A 27,826-nucleotide genomic window follows, 5' to 3' on the forward strand; every position below is an offset into this window, starting at 1 on the left:
GTTATTCTTCAGCATTTTGATCTTGCAGATCTTCCCACCTCTACGGTGGTATCAGAGGGGTGTGCGTGGGTGGCTTGCTTGATGACCCTGCTGATCTCATGTTTAGATAATATTCTGGAAACTGGTGCAAAATTCAGACCATTTGATAGCAGGGTCTTGTCCCTTCATCCAGTTCCTTTTCAGTCAAATTAATGATTGTTCTTGAATCACAAATGTCGACGTTCTGCAGGTGACCCCCTGGATAATGCCAATGGACCTTTTTGCATTGTTTCAAGGTAGCTTTTCACTTTAGAGTTCACAGGTTGCAAAGGTGTTTCTATCCACCCATTCCCACATGCTGAGTGAAAGACTGGATGCAAGCTGCAGGTAGCAAGTGTGCAGAAGTCGTCTAATTTTGTACATTTCTAGTCCGGTGACCGAATGTGTTCCAGCACTAAGGGTGAACTAGCATGCTACAGAATGCATTTTGCCATCATTGTGTTGTTGCAAGAAAGCAACCCGTGGCATCACCACCTAATCTCAGCGTTGCTGTAAGGAAGCCAGTCTCCTGAGCAGATGTGGCTTCTTGATTCGTAGCTTTTGCAGAAACTTGAAGCTGTTCCATATCTGCTCCCCCATAGAGGTGTGCTATATGGCTATGCTTGTTTTCTCACCAAATTTCATTAATGAAATATTCTCAGGTTATCAGCCAAGTAGTGGTGTCACCTTGTTTCAATGTTTGGATAAGATTCATAGTCACTATCTTTAGGCGAAGTGAGTAACCTTCTTCAGGCGAGTGTCAGGAGCATTCTCATGTGGAAGCAACAGAGGCAGTGGGCGGGAGACAGGCAGGCAGGCAGGCAGGCAGGCAGGCAGGACCAGGACCTGATGCTTGGGACCCCCTTCACCTTACCAGGAGCCACCTCACCACTGGTTGCAGAGTATCTTTTGGAGGTGTGCGATTGGTGCACCTGTTGAGCTCCTGACAGAGGAGTCTATGATCCAGCAGCTAAAGAGGAAGCGGTATTTTATCTAGAATTTTTGAAACTGTTTTTCCTTTTCTTTGCAGACATTGTTCTTTAATTTCGCATGTTTGATATTGACATTTTCTGTGATTACAGCAATGATTATTGAATGATACTGTTTCAGGAACACGAGACAATGCGTCCAGTACAGACTTGTCAGATATCTTGCCTGAAGAAGTAGAACAGCAGGTGAAAGATGCGGCAGAAATATCCATGGGCACGGAGATATCTGACGACGACATTATAAACATACAGCACTTATGTGATCAAGTTATTCAGATCACACAATATCGTGCACAGCTGTATGAATACCTTACAACAAGGATGATGGCGATTGCCCCCAACCTTACTGTCCTCATTGGTGAACTTGTTGGAGCACGTCTGATCTCTCATGCTGGTGAGTGTTACGGATTATTTTTTGTTTTGTAGCAATTTTGTATTTCTTTCTTTAGCGTTCCTGAGAGGTTCATTGCCTTAAAATTAACCTTTTCGTGTATCCATACTATTTTTGCTTCAAAACATTTTTGCTTTGTTATTTGTTTGTGTGTTGGCTCCATTGTGATTTTATCTCAGTTGAGAGAATGGGCATTTATCTTTCCATGAATTTAGTTTACTTTTGTGATTGTCGTCAACATCTCTGAACGTATCGCTTGATTCTTTTGTGTGTTTGTGCAACAAGACCTTCCAATATTTCAGTATATCATAATTATGACTGGATAAATAAAATATCCACTTCCCAAGTGATGGCAGAGAAAACACTCGTAAAGGTTACGGAAATGTGCGAACTTTATGAGCCAGTGGCTCCTCCTCCTTTCAGAAGGGTTGAAGGGGAAGCAAGAGGGATGAAGGGAAAGAACTGGCGAGATTTAGGAGATGGGGTAGTTACGGAAAAGTCGGCAAAACTCTGGGTCAGGGGAGACTTACCAGACAGGGAGAGAAGGAAAAACTTGTTGGGGATTGTTCAGGACGAGATTTGAAAACCTGAGAAGACGAAGAAGGATGATAGGGTAATCTCACCCAGTCAAAATCTTATCTGGTGCAGTTTCCAGCAATCGGTCTTTCCTTCTCATCGTATCTGGGAAGTCTCCCCAGAGCTGGGGCTCTGGGTGACTTTACTGTAACTCTCCGTATTTCCTAAAGCTAACCAGTCATGTTCTTTCATCTTTCCTCCTTTCCCATTCAGCCCTTTTGCCAGAAGGAGCTGCCACTGGCTCCAAAAGCTTGCACATTTCCTTAACTTACATGTATGTTTTCTCCTGCTGCCACTAAATCAGTAGATTATTATCTACCAATTATATTCTCGGAAATTGTCATCAGCATGTGTGTAAGGATTTCAGGACTTATTCACTGATTAGCGGAGTGTAAGAGAGGCCGAAAACTGCGTGTTGTGTTAAAATGTTGGAGAATTGTTAATTTGTAAACATTCATCCTGAGCTTTGACTTTAAATACATGCAATTGTGTAGTCGCCAGTTCCCATTCTTTTAGTGCTCGTTTGACAATAGAATATTACTTTATTCATCTGAGCCGTTCTGGAACTGTTGTAACTTTGTTAGAAACCAGTCAGTTCAGTTGAAGGCCCAGAATTTTCACAGCTTCCATTTTTGCCTTCATAGTTCATGGAGCTGTCACAGTTCTCAACTCCTGTATGAAATAATATTGTTGTTGTTGTTGTTGTTGTCGTCGTCGTGGTGTGATAGGCTTATACATTGGTTTAACATTAACATGGTATGACTATCTGTAGCTATTGTAGAGCCATTGTCCGCAAAGAGGTGGCACAATTACGAGGTGGCAGGCAGGCCGACTGGTAGTCTGATAAATCTGCACCTGTATCTACTAAGAACTGTATTTTGTACCTTTGTCTGTGATAAACAGTTGGAGGCTACCATTTGGAGCATCAGTGGCTGTCATCACAGAGCACCTGTTGTGTTTCCCTGCTCACAGGGTGAGCTACATTTCCGTTCCTTGGACCCAAACCGGCAGTGGTATCAATAAACTTTTCTAGCTGAAGTTGCGTTTCCCAGGTGACCGAGTGTGACAGTGAGCAATAATGTGAATTTGCAGTGCGGCGACTTGTGTGGGAAGTTCGGTTATCTGAGCTTGTAGTGCAGCAAAGTTGCTGTCTGTCTGTGGTTGTGGGCTAACTGCTGCAACATGCGCAGATGGACACATTTCAGATATTCTGTTGATGGTTTGCGCTGATGTATCTAGATTGCCAGCGGACACAGTTAAAATCTTTTGTGCATCAGGCGGTAGGTGTGATGACCTAATTCTTCGCAGAATGTTGTCACTTACTGCATTGCTTGCCAACATATGTGATCAGCGCAGCAGCTGTGATAGTGTTCGGTTGCCCAATTCTTCAGTGTGAAGTAGTCTTTCCAGCTCTTCGCCTCAGACTGCGAAAGTTGTCCAATTAGAATATCCTTAATCATCGGGTACTGGTCCACGTCCTGCAGTTACTATGGAATATCCTGCACTTCCACTGCCATTTCTTCACTGAGTGCTGCCTCAACATAACTATATTTCGTGTGGTCTGTGATGACTTGGGCCAGGACAAATTGGCTTTCCAACTGCAGAAACCATAGCATAAGATTTTGCTGCCAGAACGGAGTGGTTTTACTGTGTCACAGTTTATCATCGAACCAGCAGGTGTGTCTGCAGCTGACACGGGAGCTTTATCTACTCCTGTATTAATACTGCAGAATCAGTAGGCTACAGATGCATAGCTGGTGTGGAGTGTGGAATGTGAATGACAGGATTGACACGGCTGTACTTAGTCGAACATGGCACGGTAAGCAGCACAAATGTGTGTCGAATTTAACACCTGTGACCATTGTATATCACACAGTGGTCGCTAATTAACTGTTGTGGGTTATCAAAACTCACTGTGTTAGCTTTAAAATAACACACGACACAAAATGACATTCAAGTAATAGAGCGAATTAAATGACAGAATAATCTATCAGGGAAAACAAAGAGTAGGCTGAGGCAAAGATGATCATGCACTGAACATTCATGTGCACGTAGCACTACATTACACACACACTGTATTCTAGCTTGTGTGCATTTCAACAGCAAAATCTAAAGGCGTTTAATAAGTGAAGAAAGAAGTAGCATCAATGCAAATTGTTCAGTAATGTCTGACACTGTCTTGGATAATGAATGAGATAAAATGTTGTGCATGTTTAAAGCTTACTGTAAGTGCTGAATAGTGTAATAGTAATGAATGACACAATTTCGTTCCAATTACTGTATTGCAAAAATTGGCAGTACCAAGATGAAAAGGCAGTGTTGTGTGCGTAAATTACACCAAGGCGTACACTTCCTTCTGTGTTTCTCTTTAAAATGTTGTATTAATAGAAATGTTATGTACTGTACCTAAAATATTAAAAATATCCGATACACATAACCACAAAACATCATTAATGAGTACACTGTTATTCCACTTCTGTACTTTCAAAATATAGCACATACTGGAATTTAATTTTCTAGTTTTCTGCAGTCACATTGTAGTTTTAAATCAGTTGCTTTAACTTTAAAATGCAATATACCAATGCATACTACAGTATACACATATACAGACACTGTATATGTGTGGATGGATATGTGTGTGTGTGTGTGTGTGTGTGTGTGTGTGTGTGTGTACCCGTCCTTTATTCCCCCTAAGGTAAGTCTTTCCGCTCCCGGGATTGGAATGACTCCTTACCCTCTCCCTTAAAACCCACTTCCTTTCGTCTTTCCCTCTCCTTCCCTCTTTCCTGATGAGGCAACAGTTTGTTGCGAAAGCTTGAATTTTGTGTGTATGTATGTGTCTGTCTGTGTTTCTATCGACCTGCCAGCGCTTTCGTATGGTAAGTCACATCATCTTTGTTTTTAAATATGTTAAATAATTTAGTTAGATGTGAATGTGTTGAGGCGAACTTCTTTAGCCAGAAATTTGCTATTTTATCATTTCCAGGGGCTTTCCAATTGTGCGTAGAATTAATTGCTCGGGTGACTTCATGTTGCAAAATTATCACTTCAGGCATTTGTGGTATCATCTTGTATGAGTCTTTTTCTGCTTGTATCCACCGTGCATGCCTGTTATGTTGTACTGAGTTTGACCATATGTTGCTCCAGAAGTGTTCCATGTCTGTTATGTTTGGTGGATTGTCTATTTTAATGTGTGTGTTATCTATTGTTTGGTAAAATCTCTTTTGGTTTGTGTTGAATGTTTGGTTTCATTTCCTTCTATTTTCACTTTTTTTGTACCTTCTAAGTCGTTTGGCCAATGCTTGTAATTTCTGCTTCTTTTCATCTAATTGCTCTATTGCTTCTTGTTGTGAGATTTTACCTAACCTTTTTCGTTTTTTGTCTGATATTTCATTTCTTATAAATTGTGTGAGCTGTCCGATGTCTTTTCTCAGTTTTTCTATTCTGATCTGTAGCCTGTGTTGCCATGCTGGTTTTGTGGGTTTCTTCTGTGTGTTGGTTGGTTCTGATCTCTGCCTAGTGTGTATATTTAGTGTAGTGATTGCTCCTACATAAACCAGTAGTTGTAACTCTTCCATTGTTGTATTTTCATTTATTTTGTTGTGTATGATTGTGTTGATAGTTGTTATTGTTGTTTCGACTTGTGGGTTATTTGGTGGTCTATGCAAGATTGGTCTAATGTCTGTATTTGTGTCGTTGTATTCTATATATGTCAGCTGAAATTTCTCTTCTATATCTAATATGTGTGTCACTTCGTGTTGTATTTGTGCTTGTTCTGGTGGCTGTCTTAAGATTTTGTTTTCCTCCGATTGTGTAATTGACGCGTTTTGTTCTTTGTTTGTTTTCTCTGGGATGTTTGAGTCCATTACTGTATTTTCTTCTTCTTCTGATTGCACATAATTTTGTTCCAGTATTTGTTGTACTTGTTGTTTGATGTTTTCTAATTCTGACTGGGGTATCCTGTTATTTTTTATTATTACACGGACCTGATCAGCTAGTCGTTGTTCTGTTAAAAATTTTAATTCCGGGTATCTGGTAACAAATGTTGTGTATACTTGTGATCTGTATCCAGTTGTGTTGGTTCCTAGGTTTGTTGCTTGGTAATAACAGAACATGAGGTGTCGATTAACTTCCTCTGACCATCTCATCCTCTGTCTTTGTTTTCCTTCTAGGGTGGTTGCAGGAAGCATATCCTGCAAAACACCTCTATTTGGATTTAAATCATTTTCCAGTTGGCTAGCAGTGTCGTTACCATTGTGGGCGGGCATAGGGTTCAAGCGTCGTCCCCGACCATGACGGCGCTTGTCCGAGGCTTTTTTAGTTCTGTCCTGAACCGAGTAATCACACTAAAAGGGGGGGTTAGCCCTATTAGTGGTTTGTTCTTTTCGTCGCCTTTTACGACTGGCAGAACATACCGGAGGCCGATTCTTTTCCCGGGCCTCCACGGGGTAGTGGTAGTGGGTCACATTTTGGCCTGTTGTAATTAAAAGATTTACAAATAGTGGTTAACTAGCATTACTCAGAGTGTAGGTGTGAATGGTATCCTATTCTTAATCAAAGTGGAGAAATAAGGTAATAATATTAGTAAGATAATGCTATTATTATTATCATCATCATTATTATTATTATTATTATTATTAAAAACCAGACTTTTACATAGTTGACTGAAGAGATGAGCTCTTATTTTAATAAAAATTTAGGTTTTCAGTCAGATACATAAGAGGAAATTAAACATGGTACCTGATGCACTGTCCAGGTTACCAGTAGGTTTGCAGCCAAACCAGGGTGTAAAGGAAAGAGGAAACTTTGCTATATATTTCTTAAAAGTTAATAAACATGAAAAAAAGATTGGAAAAAACTATTGCAATTTAGGAACCCTACTATGGCAAGATGTCAACCTGAACATTCACATTCAACATTTACAACAAATTAGAAAGTACACAAATGAATTTTATTTTATAAGAACAACCAAATGGTTACTGTGCATGCCTAAAGGCGCTGTAACAGTACCTAATGTGGCATTTACATATATGTTATACATATTTGGACCAAAGAAGTGTATCATACAAAAGAAAAAGTATTATTATTTTAGAAACATTAATTGGCAAGTAAAGGCAATATTATGATCTTGCGAGACATTTCAAAAAGTGAAAGTACATACTTTAAGGGTACGCACATTGCTGTTGCCCATCATTCCAGCAAAGCTTTGGGGTTTCTTGGCTGTGGAATTTTACGGTACACTACCTACAGGCCAGGGAGGGATGGGATACATCCTTGTCGTGTTAGAATGCTGATCAGAATTAATAAAGCTATTTCCTCTAAAAAGAGCAAAGACAAACAGTGGAATATTTAAGTTACGAGATCATTATTTCAAAAATATTGGTAAACCCAAGAACCTGCAATCAGACAATAGGACACAGTTTGCACCCAAACAGCTTAATAAGTTTTTGGCATGTGAAAGCAGGTCATATTTTAAACTCCAGATATCACTCACAAAGTAATCCAGCAGAGTGACCAAGATTTTTCCAGTGGAGATAGCAGGAGGGCAAATACACAGGGAACCATTCCTGAAGTGGATTGATTGACCACAAAATCATGTTACCATTCATTCAGTGCCATGCAGTAATATTAAGGAAACGTTAAGCAAAGAGGCAAAAAAGTGAAAAAAGAGATGGAAGGAAGATACCCCAGTACAGACAAGGTATTGGACCTAATTTTAGTTAAGAACCATAAGTGAAATGAAAAGGTAATTAATAAGTTATACGCATTTTATGAGGACTATTTCTGATAACCAGGGTTCTACACGAAAAAGCATTAATATTAACTGACTAAGCAATTGGAAGGCAAAAGCATATGTGTAAACTGAAGATTTACAACCATTCTTAGCTGATTAAAGTGAATTAAACAGCAGAATCACATTCTACAAAATTAATAGTATAAGAAATCTACTCAGAAACTTCTGACAACTTCTTTGGCACTTGGTAGTGGGTCACATTTTGGCCTGTTGTAATTAAAAGATTTACAAATAGTGGTTAACTAGCATTACGCAGAGAGTAGGTGTGAATGGTATCCTATTCTTAATCAAAGTGGAGAAATAAGGTAATAATATTAGTAAGATAATGCTATTTTTTTATGTGTGCTGTAGCTAGCAATGTATCCCTTGCTGCAATTAATGCCTCTTTAATAGGTGTAGGCCTGGTAGTATAGAGTGTTGAGCTGTTATAAATAACGCTAGCAATGTGGCGAAATAAAGCCTAAACCAGTCGAGTCTCTCCACTTTGAATGCCATTTTGGGCAGCTACAGCATCCAGCCCAAACAATGCCGAGGTATTAAGTTACTATTTCTAAACATTGAAGGTTTGACATGAAAAGTTTTTGAGGACTACACACAAAGGGGACAAAATTTTTGTATAACTTTGTTAGATTTTGTACATTAATATGTTAAGTTTTATGTTGGAAATTTTACTTGATAACAATACCTGGCAAGAGTTTGTATCTTTTCTTACGTACCTATTATGTAAGATTAGTGAGAGTTGCTTTAACTATCACTATAAAATCTGCCGCTGACTAGTCGCACAATTTTCTTGCCAAATAGCGTGCAGATTTCCTGCAGTTCATTGAAAAAAACAATAATTCAGTGTCTCTTGATTCCTTCAGTTGGAGATGATCGCATTAATTGATTGATATTGCTAAGATAGATTTCATTATCATTGCACACAACAAATATAATTGATTTAGTCTAAGCTCGTTGATGGTTATGCCACAGACTGTTTATCTTAGTCAGCAGTGTCGTACACCTCTGCTATCTCATATTGGTCAAATGATAATTTTTTTAGTGATTACTGTTGTAAGACAAGAAAGAAGACAACTTTAGTGTTAAAATATTATTGGAAAAGAATTTAACCTACTGTATCTTTTATTAATTAGCTATATATAAAAACAAAGATGAGGTGACTTACCGAACAAAAGCGCTGGCAGGTCGATAGACACACAAACAAACACAAACATACACACAAAATTCAAGCTTTCGCAACAAACTGTTGCCTCATCAGGAAAGAGGGAAGGAGAGGGGAAGACGAAAGGAAGTGGGTTTTAAAGGAGAGGGTAAGGAGTCATTCCAATCCCGGGAGCGGAAAGACTTACCTTGTGCTTGTGTCTGTATGTGTGGATGGATATGTGCGTGTGTGCGAGTGTATACCTGTCCTTTTTTCCCCCTAAGGTAAGTCTTTCCGCTCCCGGGATTGGAATGACTCCTTACCCTCTCCTTTAAAACCCACTTCCTTTCGTCTTCCCCTCTCCTTCCCTCTTTCCTGATGAGGCAACAGTTTGTTGCGAAAGCTTGAATTTTGTGTGTATGTTTGTGTTTGTTTGTGTGTCTATCGACCTGCCAGCGCTTTTGTTCGGTAAGTCACCTCATCTTTGTTTTTATATATAATTTTTCCCACGTGGAATGTTTCCTTCCATTATATTATTAATTAGCTAGAAAGACGAATGTAACTTTACCTAAATCAGAGTAATACATATAAAAACTTAAGGTAAACCAAACCGTTGCGTAATTGAGACTGAATAACCATGTGTGCATTCATAAATGTGACACCGGGATGATTGAATTTGAGCAGAGAATGAGAATAAAAATAAAAGAGTTGATTTAAAGAAAACATGGATGCTTGATGATGCTGTGATAGTTTTTGAGTAGAGGATGAAATGAAAGTTAGTTTTATGCTAGTTTATGGTTTATCGTACTTCAGTAGTGGTTTGGATGCTTGTTCATTTATAAGGGGCATCAGATGAAGAGGATACAAGATTTTCCATGCCTTTATCAGTAATAATTCTGATTAAAGTTGGCAGATTGATTGGAAACTCCTATACAGTTGTAGTATGTAAATGAACAAGCGCGACAAGTTTTGCGTTTGTGGGAGATTATCATCTTCTCAAGAATTAACGTTACCTCTGTTTAAAATAATTGTTACTTTAGATTGCATTCTGTTTCTCTGTCTGAGGTATTCCTTTTGCACCTCGTGCAGTGTCGAGTGTAGTTGAGCTGTGACTGACGTCATCACAAGAACAGCAAAGAGATGTGCCCACTGATGTGAGATTCACATGCTTGTTCTTTTATATGCTACTGTGGTGCCTCGTACCCTCTCACACTTACAAGGAGATGGCACGACCGTGGGGTCAGGGATTTGTCCAAGATTTTGTGTGGTGAAAGAGGACCCCTAACACCTCACGCGGTTAAAATATTAGGACGCACTACTCGGATAATCCCGAGAAAAATCGATCCAAAGTTTCTTAGGTGCCTTATGAGTACAAAATGTTAGTCCATTACCGAGCCGCCGTCTGACCTACGTGGTTAGGGCTCGGACTCTTACGCCAGAGATCTCGGGTTCGATTCCTCCTCTGGCACTTTTTTTTATCTTCTGTTTAATTTTTTTGTTATTCCACCAATTACTCACGAAGTCTCCCAACCTACATTATTTTTTAAACATTTTTTAGCTCAAGAACTTAAAGTTTTTCATTCACTGAAAAATATTAGTGCTTGTTGTTCTATTTCATTTTATGGGGTTTCAAGGTTTAAAAGGGCTTTGTAAGGGTCGCCTTGGGATCATAACGGTCATCTGCACATAGGACTATGTGCGAGATGTGAGAAGTAAATGGCAGTTTGTTTTTCGATTTCGTCATGAACAGACGTACCTGTTTCAAATTTCAATGTGCTATTCCGATCCGAGGTTAAACATGTCGACTGAAGAAGTTGCTGGCTCATCTGGAATAGGAGAAGAAATTCCTGAAGAATCCATTCATAATGATCTATCAAAATTACGATTGAAGGACGCAGTGGTGTATTATGAAAAGCTTTGACGGAAAATAATTTAACTGCAAAATAAAGGATGCTGCCAATTGAAGAGAAAAGAATATCTTTCACAATGAGAGAAAGATATTAAAAGTGGTGGTACACGAATGGATAAATTTGAGGAGATAGATTTGTGGACCTACGACCGTTTCGTGGAAGCAAGACAGCAATATTAGCAAATCACTGCAAGAAATTTACAGCAATGGGCATTGGCTGCGGCTGCACAATTCGTCGATTTCAAATTCAAGGCATCTGATCGATGGGTCACGGCATTTAAACAGAAGCACAGAATTTCACAATACAAGATCACAAAACTGGTTTCGAAAAAAGAAGCGGCGTCAATGGAGGACATGCAGGTGTCTGCGGAGAACTTTCATCGGCAGATGTGCCGTTTACTCCCTCAGTACCATGAGGATTATGTGATAAATACTGACCAAACAGGTAAATACATGTTTTCTGCGTACAAAATGTTTTTACCAATGTAAAATATATCATTTCAAATTTAATTATAGAAAAAGGTACTTACATACACTTTCGAATATTGTTTAATACCAAAAATACTATTGTTTCAGGATGCTAATATCAATCTGTTTTCAACAGGACTCTCACTGAAAAAGGGAGTAAAACAGTTTTCGTGAAAAAGTTGGATTTGAATAAAGTGACGCATCCGTACACTGCACAATATTCAATAACATTATCCAGAAAACTGCTTCCACATGTCTTCATATGCTTACAAGAAGCGACCGGTCATTTCGGACCTCGTATTCACAAATTAATAGATGGCATTGCCAATACTTACACGAACGTCATCGTAACATCATTGAAGTCCAGAAAATTAACAAGAGTTTTATACATGGATTTTCTCCGGAAATGTTTAAAATCTTATGTCGGGGAGAATAAATATTTACTTCTCATTGACTCTTGGGGAGCTCAAACAAATCCGGAGATATATGATGCAATTTTTCAAGATGACGAAAATATGCCAACTTGATCAGTAAAAGTCATACCTCTCTGGTGCAACCTTGTGATGTTTACTTTTACAGGCAAGTTAAAAATTTCATAAAGCGCTTGCAAAATTGCAGCACATTGTTACAGGAGAATCGTGAAATTAATTCCCGGGAAGATGGTATAAAATTTCATTCTATAATTCACCATCAATTGTCATCCCCAATATTCCAAGACATGATTCGATATGCCTGCTTTGCCTCAAAATTATCAGAAACTCGAAACATTTTTGTAAATGTTTTTTAATGGGGCATGTTTTTCTACAGATTTATTGCAAACGCCCCGTGATTGTAAAACATCTGCTTTTATATGTTGCGCAAGATGTCGCAAAAATTATTGTTTATTTTTACGATAATTACCACTGTGGTTATTCTGATTAAAAACCCAATTTTTTTCCTCATATACTTTACAATGAAAAATGGAAAACCCACCACCATGAATTGTGTTGTTGGACAAAAAGAAAAGAATTTTTATTCAATAATGTAACTAATTTATTAAAGATAATGTAGGTTTGGCAAACTTTCAGAACAGTTGGTGGAATAACAAAAGAAAATGAAACAGAAGGAAAAAAGTGCCAGAGGAGGAATCGAACCCAAGACATCTGGCGTAAAAGTCCGAATCTGAGCCTTAACCTTCTAGGCCAGATGGCGGCTTGGCAATGGACTAACATTTTGTTCTCATAAGTTACCTAAGAAACTTTGGATCGATTTTTCTCGGGATTTTCAGAGTAGTGCGTCCTAATATTTTAACCACGTGAGGTGTTGGGGGGTCTTCTTTCACCACACAAAATTTCGGACAAATCTCCGACCCCATGGTCGTGCTGTCTCCTTGTTAGTGACTTCTAATTTTAACAGTTCAGTACTAAGTGACGGAGAATATGTAATGTTTAAGGTTGGCTTTATATAGTAGTTATCATTTCAAGCACTAACTGAAAAGTAAACAGTTGCATGTTCATGATTTCCCTTCTGAGGCCTGGCTGACTAAGACCTGTGTGTGTGACGCTTATATATAGATGTGAATAAAAAAATTGAAGGATACAAAGTACAATAGACAGATGAGTAAGCACAGATAGCCACAATGAAAAGACTGTTAAACATTGAGCTTTTGGTGAAAGTGTTCTTCAGGTAAGAAAACACACACAATCAAACAAGCAGCTCACGTGACCATTATCTCAGGCTGCTGTAGCCAGAATGCAGCTTTGGTGTCGTATGAAAGCAGCAATCCAGAGTAGGCCAGGGAAGTGAGAGTGGTAGTGTACGGGTGTGGGGGGAGAAGAGCAGTGTCAGGTGGGCTGTGTAGGGAGTAGATGGCAGAAGGACAAGGCTGCCAGGCACAGGAGCAGGAGGCTGTGGGGGAGGGTGGCATGAGTGGGGGCAGGGACATGGGCAGTAGAAAACAAGAGGGGAGGAGAAGGGAAAAGATCAATGGGTACAACCCTATAGCAAGGGGTTGGAATTGGGAGTGGCATAGGGATACTTGAACATGACATGCTTGATTTCAATGGCTGCTTCAAAACCCGGGTCATGTGGATCCTTCCCTCTACCACCAGCTTTCCTGAACTGCACAGATGGAAACTGTCCTAAAAACACATTCTCTGCTGCTGTAACCTCATGCCCCACACCTTGCAGCCTGCAGTTTCCACCCCCTCTGTCCTGACGCTACCTCCCAGTTCACATCTCCTCACCCTCATTGTGTGCTGTTCTTAGCCAACTTACCCACTTATCTTTACCCTTTCTATTCTTCTCTCCTTTCTTGCTTCCTGTTCTCCTCCCCCAGCCTTCCCGACATTGCTCCTGGCAGCTTTTTCCAGCTGGCATCTAGTCACTAAATGCTGCTCCAGACAGTGCTCTTCTCTCCCCCACCCTTACCCTGCTATTCCTCTCCAACCCCCTTCCCCTTCCTACTCCAGATTGCTGCTTTCATTCCAGCTGCAGTGGCTCCGGTCACAGTGGCCAGAGATAGCAGGCATGTGTATGTGAGCTGTGCCTGCCTTTGGGAATGTGTGTGTGTTTTCTTTTTTTGAAGAAGGCTTTGTCAAAAGCTCAGTATGTAAAAGTCTTTTCATTGTGCCTGTCTATAACTCAGCAGGTCGTCTTTACAGTGAGTTGTTGTTCATATTCCAACCTGAACTTTCCATTGCTTAAATTCCATTGTTTAAAATAGTGTTAAGTTTTTCGTGAGTGTGTGTGTTGATGTTCAAAACACGTAAAACATTGTATTTCCATGTAATTCCAATTTTATCTCTGTGTATAATTTGCAGGTTCTTTGATCAACCTAGCAAAACATCCAGCATCTACAATACAAATTTTAGGTGCTGAAAAAGCTCTTTTCCGGGCACTCAAGACAAAGAAAGATACCCCAAAATATGGGTTGATTTACCACTCATCTCTTATTGGACAAACAAGTGCAAAAAACAAGGGAAAGGTAAGTATTTAATCTTATTCTCTTTCTGTTACTGTTTGTGATAGGTTACTAAAAATAATACACAGCTCATCTTTCGTGAGAAAACGAAACTGAGGAGGGAACACAGCTGCACGATTACATGAAATACTGCAATCACCACTTCACTGTCCCTGACAGCATATTAATTAAAAATGATAATGTCAAAAAACTGAAAATTATAATTATTGTTTGGTACTGTAAACATTGCACATGTAATTTTATGAACATAGTGCTGTTTAATTATCTAATTAGCAATAAAGTGTTCAGTTTGTCGTCCACTGAAGTATTCATAAATACGTACTAATGTGTTTCTTGTAGTGACGATTTGTAAAGTCTAGCTGTTACATAGTTTTGAATATCTCAGAAATTGTTGCAAGTGTAGAACTGAAACTCATAACTCAAGATCTGGCAGTCACAGAGGGTGGGCTTACTGGTAGTTGGGAGCTGCAATGTCAGGCACGTAATGGGGCCCCTAGGGATATGGCTGCAAGGGAGGGGAAGAAAACCAATGTGCACTCTGTGTGCGTACCGGGGGGGAGTCATTCCAGATGTGGAAAGGGTCCTTCCGGATGCCATGAAAGGTACAGGGTGCACCCATCTGCAGGTGGTCGCTCATGTCGGCTCCAATGATGCGTGTCGCTGTGGATCGGAGGAAATCCTCTCTGGCTTCCGGCGGCTATCTATCTGATTTGGTGAAGACTGCCAGTCTCGCTAGCGGGATGAAAGCAGAGCTCACAATCTGCAGCATCGTCGACAGGACTGCCTACAGACCTTTGGTACAGAGCCTAGTGGAGGGTCTGAATCAGAGGCTGAGACAGTTCTGCGACCATGTGGGCAGCAGATTCCTCGACTTGCGTCATAGGGTGGTGGGGTTTCGGGTCCCGCTGGATAGGTCAGGAGTCCACTACACACAGCAGGCAGCTACACGGGTAGCAGGGGTTGTGTGGCGTGGACAGGCCGGCTTTTTAGGTTAGATGGCCTCTGGCAGGTACAGAAAGAGCAACAGCCTCAAAGGGTGTGGGCAAAGTCAGGACATGCGGGGACCAAGCAGCATCGGTATTGTGATTGTAAACTGTCGAAGCTGCATTGTTAAAGTACTGGAACTTCAAGCGCTGATAGAAAGCACCGAAGCTGAAATCATTATAGTACCTGAAGCCAGAGATAAATTCTGCTGAAATTTTTACAAAGGCACCGACGGTGTTTAGAAAGGACAGCTTGCATGCAACCGGTGGTGGCGTGTTTGTCGCTGTTAGTAGTAGTTTATCCTGTAATGAAATAGAAGTGTATAGTTCCTGTGATTTATAATGGGTGGAGGATATACTCAACAACCGAGCTAGGTTAATAATTGGCTCCTTTTACTGACCTCCCGACTCAGCAGCATTAGTGGCAGAACAACTGAGAGAAAATCTGGAATACATTTCACATAAATTTCCTCCTTAGGTGGAGATTTCAATTTACCAGATATAGACTGGGACACTCAGATGTTTAGGACGGGTGGTAGGCACAGAGCATCGAGTGACATTATACTGAGTGCACTATCCGAAAATTACCTCGAGCAGTTAAATAGAGAACCGACTTGTGGAGATAACATCTTGGACCTACTGATAACAAACAGACCCGAACTTTTCGACTCTGTAAGCGCAGAACAGGGAATCAGTGATCATAAGACCGTTGCAGCATCTCTGAATATGGAAGTAAATAGGAATATAAAAAAAGGAGGAAGGTTTATCTGTTTAGCAAGAGTAATAGGAGGCAGATTTCAGACTACCTAACAGATCAAAACAAAAATTTCTGTTCTGACACAGAAGAAGGAAAAAAAAAAAAAAAATGGTCATATGGCATTGTTGGCCGGGAGGCCGCATGCGGGGAAGTTCGGCCACCGTATTACAAGTCCTTTTTAGTTGATGCCACTTCGGCGACTTGCGAGTCAGTGATGATGATGAAATGATGATGAAGAACACACAACACCCAGTCATCACGAGCCAGAGAAAATCCCTGACCCTGGCGGGAATCGAACCCGGGACCCCGTGCGCGGGAAGCGAGAACGAGAAGTAACTGCAGTGCGGTCCTCCTCTGTGAAACAGCTTTGGAAAAAGGTGTTTAGTATTTTAGCTTTAAGTGTGCCATCCTCTGTTTCAATGCCATTATCATCCCAGAGTGTCTGGATATGCTGCTTCGATCCACTTACTGATTTAACCAGAACTTCCTACGATTTTCTGTCAAGTCGGTACATAAAATTTTACTTTCGAATTCACTGAACGCTTCAGGCATAGCCCTCCTTACACTAACTTTGACATCATGTAGCTTCTGTTTGTCTGAGAGGTTTTGGCTGCGTTTAAATTTGCAGTGCAACTCTCTTTGCTTTCGCAGCAGTTTCCTCACTTTGTTGTTGAACCACGGTGGGTTTTTGCCATCCCTCACAGTTTTACTCGCCACGTACCTGTCTAAATTGCATTTTATGATTGCCTTGAACTTTTTGCATAAACAGTCAACATTGTCAGTGTCAGTCCGCAGCTCGTGGTCATGCGGAAATCCTCGCACGAACGAAAAAATGGCTGACATCGAAATAAGTGTCCAAGGAATAGAAAAGCAACTGAAATCACTCAACAGAGGAAAGTCCACTAGACCTGACGGGATACCAATTGGTTTCTACACAGAGTATGCGAAAGAACTTGCCCCCCTTCTAACAGCCGTGTACCGCAAGTCTCTAGTGGAACGGAAGGTTTCAAATGATTGGAAAAGAGCACAGGTAGTTGCAGTTTTCAAGAAGGGTCGTCGAGCAGATGCGCAAAATTATAGGCTTATATCTCTGACATCGATCTGTTGTAGAATTTTAGAACATGTTTTTTGCTCGCGTATCATGTCATTTCTGGAAACCCAGAATCTGCTCTTTAGGAATTGACGTAGATTCCGGAAACAGCAATGGTGTGGGACCCAACTCGCTTTATTTGTTCCTGAGACCCAGAAAATATTAGATACAGGCTCCCAGGTAGATGCCATTGTCCTTGACTACCAGAAGGCATTCGATAGAGTTCCGCACTGTCGCCTGAGAAACAAAGTAAGAGCCTGCGGAATATCAGACCAGCTGTGTGGCTGGATTTAAGAGTTTTTAGCAAACAGAACACAGCATGTTGTTCTCAACGGAGAGGCGTCTACGGATGTTAAAGTAACCTCTGGCGTGCCACAGGGGAGTGTTATGGGACCATAGCTTTTCACAATATATATAAATGACCTAGTAGATAGTGTCGGAAGTTCCATGTGTCTTTTTGTGGATGATCATGTAGTGTACAGAGAAGTTGCAGCATTGGAAAATTGCAGCGAAATGCAGGAAGATCTGCAGCGGATAGGCACTTGGTGCAGGGAGTGGCAACTGACCCTTAACATAGACAAATGTAATGTATTGTGAATACATAGAAAGAAGGATCCTTTATTGTATGATTATATGATAGCGGAACAAACACTGGTAGTAGTTACTTCTGTAAAATATCTGGGAGTATGCGCTTGGAATGATTTGAAATGGAATGATCATATAAAATTAATTGTTGGTAAGGCGGGTGCCAGGTTGAGATTCATTGGGAGTCCTTAGAAAATGTAGTCCATCAACAAAGGAGGTGGCTTACAAAACACTTGTTCGACGTATACTTGAGTATTGCTCATCAGTGTGGGATCCGTACCAGGTCGGGTCGACAGAGGAGATATAGAAGAGCCAAAGAAGAGCGGCGCGTTTCGTCACAGGGTTATTTGGTTAGCGTGATAGCGTTACGGAGATATTTAGCAAACTCAAGTGCCAGACTCTGCAAGAGAGACACTCTGCATTGCGGCGGTATAGCTTGCTGTCCAGGTTTCAAGAGGGTGCATTTCTGGATGAGGTATCGAATATATTGCTTCCCCCTACTTATACTTCCCTACGAGATCACGAATGTAAAATTAGAGAGATTGGAGCGCGCACGGAGGCTTTCCGGCAGTCGTTCTTCCCGCGAGCCATACGCGACTGGAACAGGAAAGGGAGGTAATGATAGTGGCACGTAATGTGCCCTCCGCCACACACCGTTGGGTGGGTTGTGGGGTATAAATGTAGATGTAGATGGACAGCAGTTAGTTATTGTGGCAACTTTCAAGTGTGAGAATGCGTTCTTTAGGATGCTGAGCCATTATGAGCAGCAAGAAGAATCTTACAGTTTCATGATCATCAATGCATATTGGTGAGAGCAGCCAACATTGAATCCATTCACAAATTTCTTTTGATACCCCATCTGCATGCTTTTGTCAAAGCTTTTAGAAAGTTAAGAAATATGGCATCCATCTGTTTGCCACACTTTCAGTGTGTTGTATGAGATGAATGCAATTCTGTTTAAGATACCTCATTGTGTTTGAGCTCAGGATATGTTGTAAGCTTCTGTAACAGATGGGTGCCAATGGTTTTGGATGACAAATTTGTAGATTAGTGTGACTTGTGGTTTATTTGTAGATTAGTGTGACCTGTGGTTGCTTTCAAGTACTGGCACACGATTCTCATAAATGGATGTGACCTGTGCTTGCAAACATTTGGTTTTAGTTTTTGTTTGAGGAGTCTGTCATAAATTATGGTTTAAAAGGGCGTAACTCAGCTGAAAATTCTGCATGGTATCCAACAGGTACTGCATCAGGCCTGGAGCCTTTTTAACACCACTGATGTTAATATATAAGTCACTTGTCTTAGAAGTGATGTGTTAATGAAAAATGGGGCAGAGCTCATGGATTTTGTTCACCACAAAATTTTGAAATGTCAGTCTGTTCGAAAGGAATGTTATCTTTGTTGTAGATGGAAACTGCGGCCATTAGTCAAGAATTCTTGAACTAGGTGACTAGTGTGGGTTGCCATGGAGTGAACCTCATTTTTATCTTCGCATTGGGGGTGGGGGGAGGGGGTGATTAGAGAAATATCAGATGATTTAAGAAATATAAAATTGTTTGAGAAATATCAAAAAATATATTATCAAAAATACCCCTCCCCCCCTCCAATATTTTGAGAAAATATCTGTACTGCTCTGTCTGTAAACATTGGTAGAAGTTCTTTAATTACAGATATTTATTATAATCAAAATTGGATGAAAATCAGTGTGGGTTTAGGCCTCTTAGAGGTTGTCAGGACCAGATCTTTAGCTTACGACAAATAATGGAGAAGTGTTATGAGTGGAACAGGGAATTGTATCTATGCTTTATAGATCTAGAAAAGGCATATGACCGGGTTCCTAGGAGGAAGTTATTGTCTGTTCTACGAGATTATGGAATAGGAGGCAAACTTTTGCAAGCAATTAAAGGTCTTTACATGGACAGTCAGGCAGCAGTTAGAGTTGACGGTAAACTGAGTTCATGGTTCAGAGTAGTTTCAGGGGTAAGACAAGGCTGCAACCTGCCTCCACTGTTGTTCATATTATTTATGGATCATATGTTGAAAACAATAGACTGGCTGGGTGAGATTAAGATATGTGAACACAAAATAAGCAGTCTTGCATATGCGGATGACTTAGTTGTGATGGCAGATTCGATTGAAAGTTTGCAGAGTAATATTTCAGAGCTAGATCAGAAATGTAAGGACTATGGTATGAAGATTAGCATCTCCAAAACGAAAGTAATGTCAGTGGGAAAGAAATATAAACGGATTGAGTGCCAAATAGGAGGAACAAAGTTAGAACAGGTGGACGGTTTCAAGCACTTAGGATGCATATTCTCACAGGATGGCAACATAGTGAAAGAACTGGAAGCGAGGTGTAGCAAGGCTAATGCAGTGAGCGCTCAGCTACGATCTACTCTCTTCTGCAAGAAGGAAGTCAGTACCAAGACTAAGTTATCTGTGCACCGTTCAATCTTTCGACCAACTTTGTTGTATGGGAGCGAAAGCTGGGTGGATTCAGGTTACCTTATCAATAAGGTTGAGGTTACGGATATGAAAGTAGCTAGGATGATTGCAGGTACTAGTAGATGGGAACAATGGCAGGAGGGTGTCCACAATGAGGAAATCAAAGAAAAACTGGGAATGAACTCTATAGATGTAGCAGTCAGGGCGAACAGGCTTAGATGGTGGGGTCATGTTACACGCATGGGAGAAGCAAGGTTACCCAAGAGACTCATGGGTTCAGCAGTAGAGGGTAGGAGGAGTCGTGGCAGACCAAGGAGAAGGTACCTGGATTCGGTTAAGAATGATTTTGAAGTAATAGGTTTAACATCAGAAGAGGCACCAATGTTAGCACTGAATAGGGGATCATGGAGGAATTTTATAAGGGGGGCTATGCTCCAGACTGAACGCTGAAAGGCATAATCAGTCTTAAATGATGATGATGATGATGACAAATATACCAGTTAACAAAATCCACATTGTAAATTAATTAATTAATTTTGCTTGTCATTAACAACATGAATGTGACCATATGATTACAGTTCCAGCCATGATGAAATGATTAATGAGCTCAACTAGGAACCGTTTCCAGATCTATTTACTTGTGTGTATGCATTGCCTCAAGAAACCCCACTACTGGCACTTCATATCGGTACCAGCTTATTGTGGGCTATCCCAGCCATTCTTGTATCCATTTCCAATCACACATGTTAACTCACTTAACATCACTACTGGTGCGTGACTGTTTCTAGCAAAAAATAAATAAATAAAGGCAAATTACATATGTCAGAGTTGGATAATCCATCTCTGAAGACTTTCCTGGTGATGGAATTTTAAATACTGGGTGGAAAAATTCTCTCTCAGCTTTAAAGGAAGAAATTAGGGACTTGTGCTCAGATATGCTGACACTCTTTCAGGAATCACTAATGCCTCAAGTAATTTCATAACTTGTGAATTTATGTTTTCGTACAAGAGTATCTTGTAAATATTGTGTTAGTTTATGTGCAGACACTATGTTATTCCTATGTGTAAAATCTTTTTGTCTGTATTAAGTGACATATAATGTAACAGATGTCAAGAATGCTTGCTGCCAAAGCTGCGTTGGCAACTCGTGTAGATGCCTTGGGAGAGGATTCCAGTATGGACATGGGTGTTGAGCATAAGGCAAAACTTGAAGCAAAATTACGGCTACTAGAAGAAGGAAACTTACGCCGTATTAGTGGCACAGGAAAAGCAAAGGCTAGATTTGAGAAATACCACAGCAAAAGGTGAGTGTCCCATAGATGAGGAATGAACAGCATGTTCACAGACTACCTGGACATTTTATTTTATAGAACAGAATAGAATATATAAAATTATAGTGATTCCATGGATGTAGGAAATCGGTGTCTGTCTCTTTTCTGTACAGCAAAAACAATTGCTTATCAAATTGCACCCAGTTTCATGGCAAGGCAGGCATTTATTATACACGTAATAGGAAAGTTCTCAATAGTAAGGAGACATACTTTCGAATAGCTGAAATAAATTTCCAAAATAAGTGTGTATTGCTTGAAGTTATAGTAGAGGGGGGGGGGGGGGGGGGGGGGGGAGGAAACCATATAATCCTACAGCAATACTTTCTGAATTATTTCATTTCTGTGTTTCCAGTTATACGATGAAATTGAGAAGAAAAAGGTGTAATGAAATTAATTTTATCTGTGGAATTAACTGTAGTAAATTTATGATTCGTTGGCTTACAAAATTTTGAATTATCAAGCCAGTCTATAGTATAAATTTTACTCTTTGTAGGTTTAATCATTTTGTGCTGTACATTGTTGTGGGAAATCTCTTGTAAGATCATCAGATGCATATGCTTACTTATAATGCTACTTGTTTCATTGCAAATGTTTCATAAGACCTTGATATTTATAGTCAGTACAAATTTTTTTGCACTTTCCCATTTTTCAGTAACTTGAATTAAGGAAGTGAATGTTGCCTTTATAACTAATGAATAGATCCATTTTTCTTTTGAATGTAAAAAAAAAAAACATGGGTGATGATTAAAGTATCTGTTAACTACATCATTTTAAAACTAAATTTGTGAAATTAATTCTTCTGTTAAGTCTAGTTGAGATTGTGAAGGAACAGCATTGTTGCGATGAAAGCTTTATTTTATTTACTTATTTATTTATTTGATGCAGAGAATGTTAATTCATTTTTTCATATGGCTTTGTAAATACTACTAGACTGTGTAATAGAAAAACAGCATTGTAAAGCCGGATAAAGGATATTCTGTAGAAGTGTTCTCAGGAAGCCTTAATGTGAATTTATGCTGTAGCAATTAAGAAAATGGAGGGCGGGGGATGGGGGGGGGGGGGGGGGTGATGAATGAATCCTATGATGAGTCCATTTTAAATTCATTTTCTGCTACTTCAAGTGACTGGATTTCCAGTTTGTTTGTTAAAAAATACATTTTCATGTGAAGTTCCTGTTCATGTTTGTATAGAATCTCAACTATCTTTTTTACACACAATATATTAATGTTATTGAGTAGTGCCTTATCGCTTTCATTATATAATACAAAGTGAGATTTTTTTGTTTACAGTGAAGTAAGACAATACCCAGCCGCTGCAGATTCAACTCTTCCTACTGGTATCAAGAGGAAAAGAGAGGATGCTGCTGATACACCCAAGAAAGTTCTCATTGAGGAAATATCAAGCCAGGAATTTCCAAGTTGGTCTTATTCCATAATACGTTATCATAGAATATCTACTTTTTCTGTAATTTCTTCCAAAGTGCTGGTGGAGTACTTCTTTTATTATGTGCTTTCTTCATTCTGACATTGCTTACATTCTTCTTTTCATGCTGTAATTATTCTGACTGTTCTTTTAATCTAACTGAAAATATTGTAATTTAGAATAATTTGTTATTGAAAATTGCCCATTTATTATTTTTTTATGAAGTAGCCACTGCATGCATTATTGGTATCCATGTATTATTGATGTCGTTTGGGGGGGGGGGGGGGGGAATTACACTTACACCTGATTCAATCTACATTTGCTATAGGTAGTGGACTGGCCTGTAATTTACGTTAAGCACTCTGTAAACTCCATCTGATGATATGTTTGCTGATTCCACACAACTATACTCAGATTTACAAATGATAGCAGTTCAGGCATGATTCTGTCTGGTGGCTTTCTCTATTATTCCTTTTCCCCAGTCCATGTGCTCCTAGTATTTTTCCTTCTGTTCCTGTACCCACTATCCAATTCCAGCCACCCTTTCCTCTCCTTTAACTATCTGAATAATTTCCTTTATCTCATCTTACATTCTTGCAATCTTCTTCATCTGCAGAGCTAATTAAGATCTGTTTTTACAATAACTGTTAGATGAACCATCTTAATTAATTTGCTTAAGAAGTTTAATTTATTTATTGATGATTTGTTTCAGACAGATTACCCATTACCAGATCACCCAGGTACATAAGCCTTGCATATCAACCAGATGTGCAAGTAAACTATTGCCCACAAAACATATAAGCGTGGCAATACACAATATGTATATAGATGCCATGACATTACATATTTCCAGGTGTATATGTTTTGTGGGCTGTAACTTGCATGCCCGTCTGGTTGTAATGTAAGACTTATGTATATGGATGATTAGATAATGGAAAAGCAGTCTGAAACTAGTCATCAGTAAAGAAATGGAACACTATGCAACTTAAGACTGCTCCTGTAACTGTTATTGTAATCATGTAAAAGTTGCAGACTGGTTCCATCCCCAGCATGCAGGAGATACTGCTATAAACTTATGCTACTGCAAGAGGTGTTGGTTGCATGTCTATTTTCTTATTCATTATTGGGCCTACTCCAGCATTACCTCATTTGATTTTTTGTTGATAACTCTTTACTGGCCTGACATGAAGTCCTGATCTTCCTGTTAACACACTTCACTTCATTAGTTTCTACTATATCGGAATTCCCTGTTTAAATTATTTTTTAAATTCTCTAATCTACCTGCCTGAGTAAGGGATCTAACATTTCTCACTCTGACCTGTAGAATGCCAGATACAGTTTTCCTAAAGACAACATCCACCTGAGTAGTCCCTGCCCGGAATTCCGAATGGGGGACTATTTACTTCAGAATATTTTACACATGAGGATGACATCCTCACTTAACCATACAGTAGAGCTACATGGCTTCGGGAAAGAAATGATAAGTGCAGTTTCCCCCTTGCTTTCAGCTGTTTCCAGTACCAGCACAGCAAGGCCAGATCTGTCAGTCACCCATATTGTTGCTCCTACAACTATGCCTGTTCAGGAACTGCGTGTTTGTCTGGCCTCTCCACGTGTACCCCTCAGTAATAGTGGTCACACGTTTGGTACTGTACAGCTATCTGTATCATTAAGGCATGGAAGCCGTCCTACCTTGATAAGCTGGGGGTGGGATATGTGGTTAAAATTTACATAAGGAGAATGAGAATCGTTGCAAAACCAAATTTATGTATCTATTATTTTAAAGAAAACTGATTTTATTTTCAAAATGGAAAAATGTAATCAGCTTACATGCCTATGGATGTGGGCCACTCTTGTTTGGTCTCTGGTGAAGACTTTATATGTATTTAAAATATATTCTCCTTTTTCATGGATTCTGAAGGTGACAAAGCAACCAAAAGTGTTACACATGTATTGTTAGTCTCTCTCTTCCTCCTAGAAGAATAAGATTTTCATCTGGTCATCATAAGCTATTGCAGGGTGTCAGATGGTATTCATCATGGAAGCAAGGAAAGCAGAGAAATAATTTATTTCATTTAAAATAACAAAATATTAATTTTGCGACTTGTCATTGTCTTTCTGAAGTTAAAAAAAAAATGTTGAAAGAACTACAGTTTTAAGCCCACATGCAAGGAAGGTAATTGATGTGAATGCAGGCCTTACACCTCTTCATGCTGCCCCAGTTAAAAGGGGTTTTCCTCCCTGAGTATATTTACAAGGCATTTAAATCACTAATTCTTGGAATTCTCAGGAGCTATGGGATGTAGGCCTGAGAAGGATAAATAAAATTTCTTTATGAGTGTTTTAATGATTCCACCTGGTCTGAAACATATTCTTAGTTTATTGCAATTGTTTTCGTGTGGCTCTACAAGCGGAGAATTTCTCCATTATCAGAGACGGAGGGAGACCACTGGGAACAGTTTTCATCAAAAAGACAAATCTTACTCAGTGTCTGTTAATGCTACTGACTGACTAGCTCTCCAATTGGTGGTGTAGCAGCAGGTAACTGTAATACTTTGAAAGTGTCAGGTGGAAGTTGGTATTGCAGTTAACCTCATTTGTTTTCCCATAACAATTGGCCTTTGGATCTCGTACCTAAATTTGGCATGCTATCTGGTAGTCTTGTTTTTTGTTTAGCTTTGTATAAGTTTTGTCATGGACAAATGAAAGGATAATCATTGAACATGCAAATTCATCAAAATGTAATAATAATTGGTCTTTTATTGGCTGGTTCAGGAATACAGTACAAATCAAAGTGAAAACATTTGGTCAAAGAAATACTTGTCAAAATTGCATAAATTATAATTTTTGCATATGTATTTTCGTTTGTTCATTCATTACTGAGCGATGTGTCACAGTGGTTAACATACTGGACTCGCATTTAAATCTCACTATCATAGTTTGTGACTGGTGTTTACTCCAAACATCACAAACTTTTTGCTAGCTAATAGGAGACATTTGTTATCTTCATTTGGAGCTGATATCAACAAAAAAATTGTGTTCCCAAGGTGAGAAGAAGGTGAAGGTTAAGCATGAACAAGAAGAGCTTGAAGAAAATGTTGCAGGTGGGACTCCCTTACCTCCAAAGAAGAAAGTGAAGACTGAACCAGAGGATACTGAATTACCGGTAGAAATGGGTAAGTAACAAAGATTTTTATTCACAAGCAAAGTAAAGCTGAGTTTAACTTGAAGGGTAGTTTGAACACCAGTTGTTTAAAAAGAATAGTCCTATTGGAGATGATATGCCCTTGCCCGCCTAACTGACTTGTTGAGCCAGTTACAAGGCAACTTGTCATTTTTCACATTAAGAAGTCACTGCCATAGGTGAAAGGAGTGACAAGAAAAAATTCTGGGAGCAACCAAGAATTGAAACCAGGGCCTTTTTTGATCTGTGGTTTGGCAGTTGAACACAGCCAAATGCTGTATTCATGCAGGCAGAAAAAAGTGTTTAAAAAAAGTAGACTTTTGTAAAAGAAGTGTAAGAAAGGTAAATTTCAAAGGTCCCTCATGGGGAAAGATGTAAGATGTAGTGTGTATGGCATTTTAAAGAAGAAATTGAATACTTCCTCTCTCTTCCTTTCCCACTAGAACTCATATTGCCCAGTATCTCGAGGTTGAAGAGGTACCAGTGTTTCCAAGGTTAAAAACAATCAGATTGTCAGGGTAAAGATTCCAGCAGTTGTCTTATTATTGACTATTCTTTCCTTTCTACACATTCACATTTTTTATAGTATTGTGATCTTTTTATAGGTGGTGGCTCAGTGGAAAAGAAAAAGAAGAAGAAGAAAATTAAACAAGAAGTGGAAGGTGCTGAAGAGGACCTGGAACTTCCAAGTAAGTTGGTTTAGTTGTATGTTTGTTACATCTAATCTTCTAAACTGCTGAATCATATTGGTCTTTTATTGGCTGGTTCAGGAATACAGTAAAAATCAAAGTGTAAACATTTGGTCAAAGAAATACTTGTCGAAATTGCATAAATTATAATTTTTGCATATGTAATTTCGTTCATTCATTCATTACTGAGCGATGTGGCATAGTGGTTAACATACTGGACTCACATTCGAGAGGACAATGGTTCAAACACGCATCCAACCATCCTGATTTAGGTTTCCCATGATTTTCTAAAATTGCTTCAGGAAAATGCTGGGATGGTTCCTTTGAAAGGCCACGACCGACTTACTTCTTTCCCTAATCCAATGGGACCAATGACCTCGCTGTTTGGTCCCCTCCCCCAAATCAACCTTCATTCATATATATATATAAAAAAACAAAGATGAGGTGACTTACCGAACGAAAGCGCTGGCAGGTCGATAGACACACAAACAAACACAAACATACACACAAAATTCTAGCTTTCGCAACCAACGGTTGCCTCATCAGGAAAGAGGGAAGGAGAGGGAAAGATGAAAGGATGTGGGTTTTAAGGGAGAGGGTAAGGAGTCATTCCAATCCCAGGAGCGGAAAGACTTACCTTAGGGGGAAAAAAGGACAGGTATACACTCGCGCGCGCACACACACACACATATATATCCATCCACACATACAGACACAAGCAGACATATTGGTCTTTAAATATGTCTGCTTGTGTCTGTATGTGTGGATGGTTTTAAGGGAGAGGGTAAGGAGTCATTCCAATCCCAGGAGCGGAAAGACTTACCTTAGGGGGAAAAAAGGACAGGTATACACTCGCGCGCACACACACACACACACACACATATATCCATCCACACATACAGACACAAGCAGACATATTGGTCTTTAAATATGCCTGCTTGTGTCTGTATGTGTGGATGGATATGTGTGTGTGTGCGAGTGTATTTTGTGTGTATGTTTGTGTGTCTATCGACCTGCCAGCGCTTTCGTTCGGTAAGTCACCTCATCTTTGTTTTTATATATAATTTTTCCCACGTGGAATGTTTCCCTCTA

At 39.6% G+C, this 27,826-nt stretch overlaps 1 protein-coding gene across 1 annotated transcript in view; it reads left to right on the forward strand.

Moving 5' to 3' along the window:
* The window catches only part of LOC126481597 (nucleolar protein 58), a 76,186-nt gene that overhangs the window by 27,940 nt on the left and 20,420 nt on the right, over positions 1–27,826 (forward strand). The window contains exons 5-10 of the mRNA XM_050105463.1: positions 1,129–1,401; positions 14,088–14,251; positions 21,216–21,412; positions 22,729–22,856; positions 25,909–26,037; positions 26,651–26,734. Of these exons, the coding sequence (XP_049961420.1) occupies positions 1,129–1,401; positions 14,088–14,251; positions 21,216–21,412; positions 22,729–22,856; positions 25,909–26,037; positions 26,651–26,734 (975 nt within the window). The remainder of the gene's footprint in view (positions 1–1,128; positions 1,402–14,087; positions 14,252–21,215; positions 21,413–22,728; positions 22,857–25,908; positions 26,038–26,650; positions 26,735–27,826) is intronic.

This window comes from Schistocerca serialis, chromosome 5, assembly GCF_023864345.2.
Source record: "Schistocerca serialis cubense isolate TAMUIC-IGC-003099 chromosome 5, iqSchSeri2.2, whole genome shotgun sequence".
Taxonomy (NCBI): Eukaryota; Metazoa; Arthropoda; class Insecta; order Orthoptera; family Acrididae; genus Schistocerca; species Schistocerca serialis.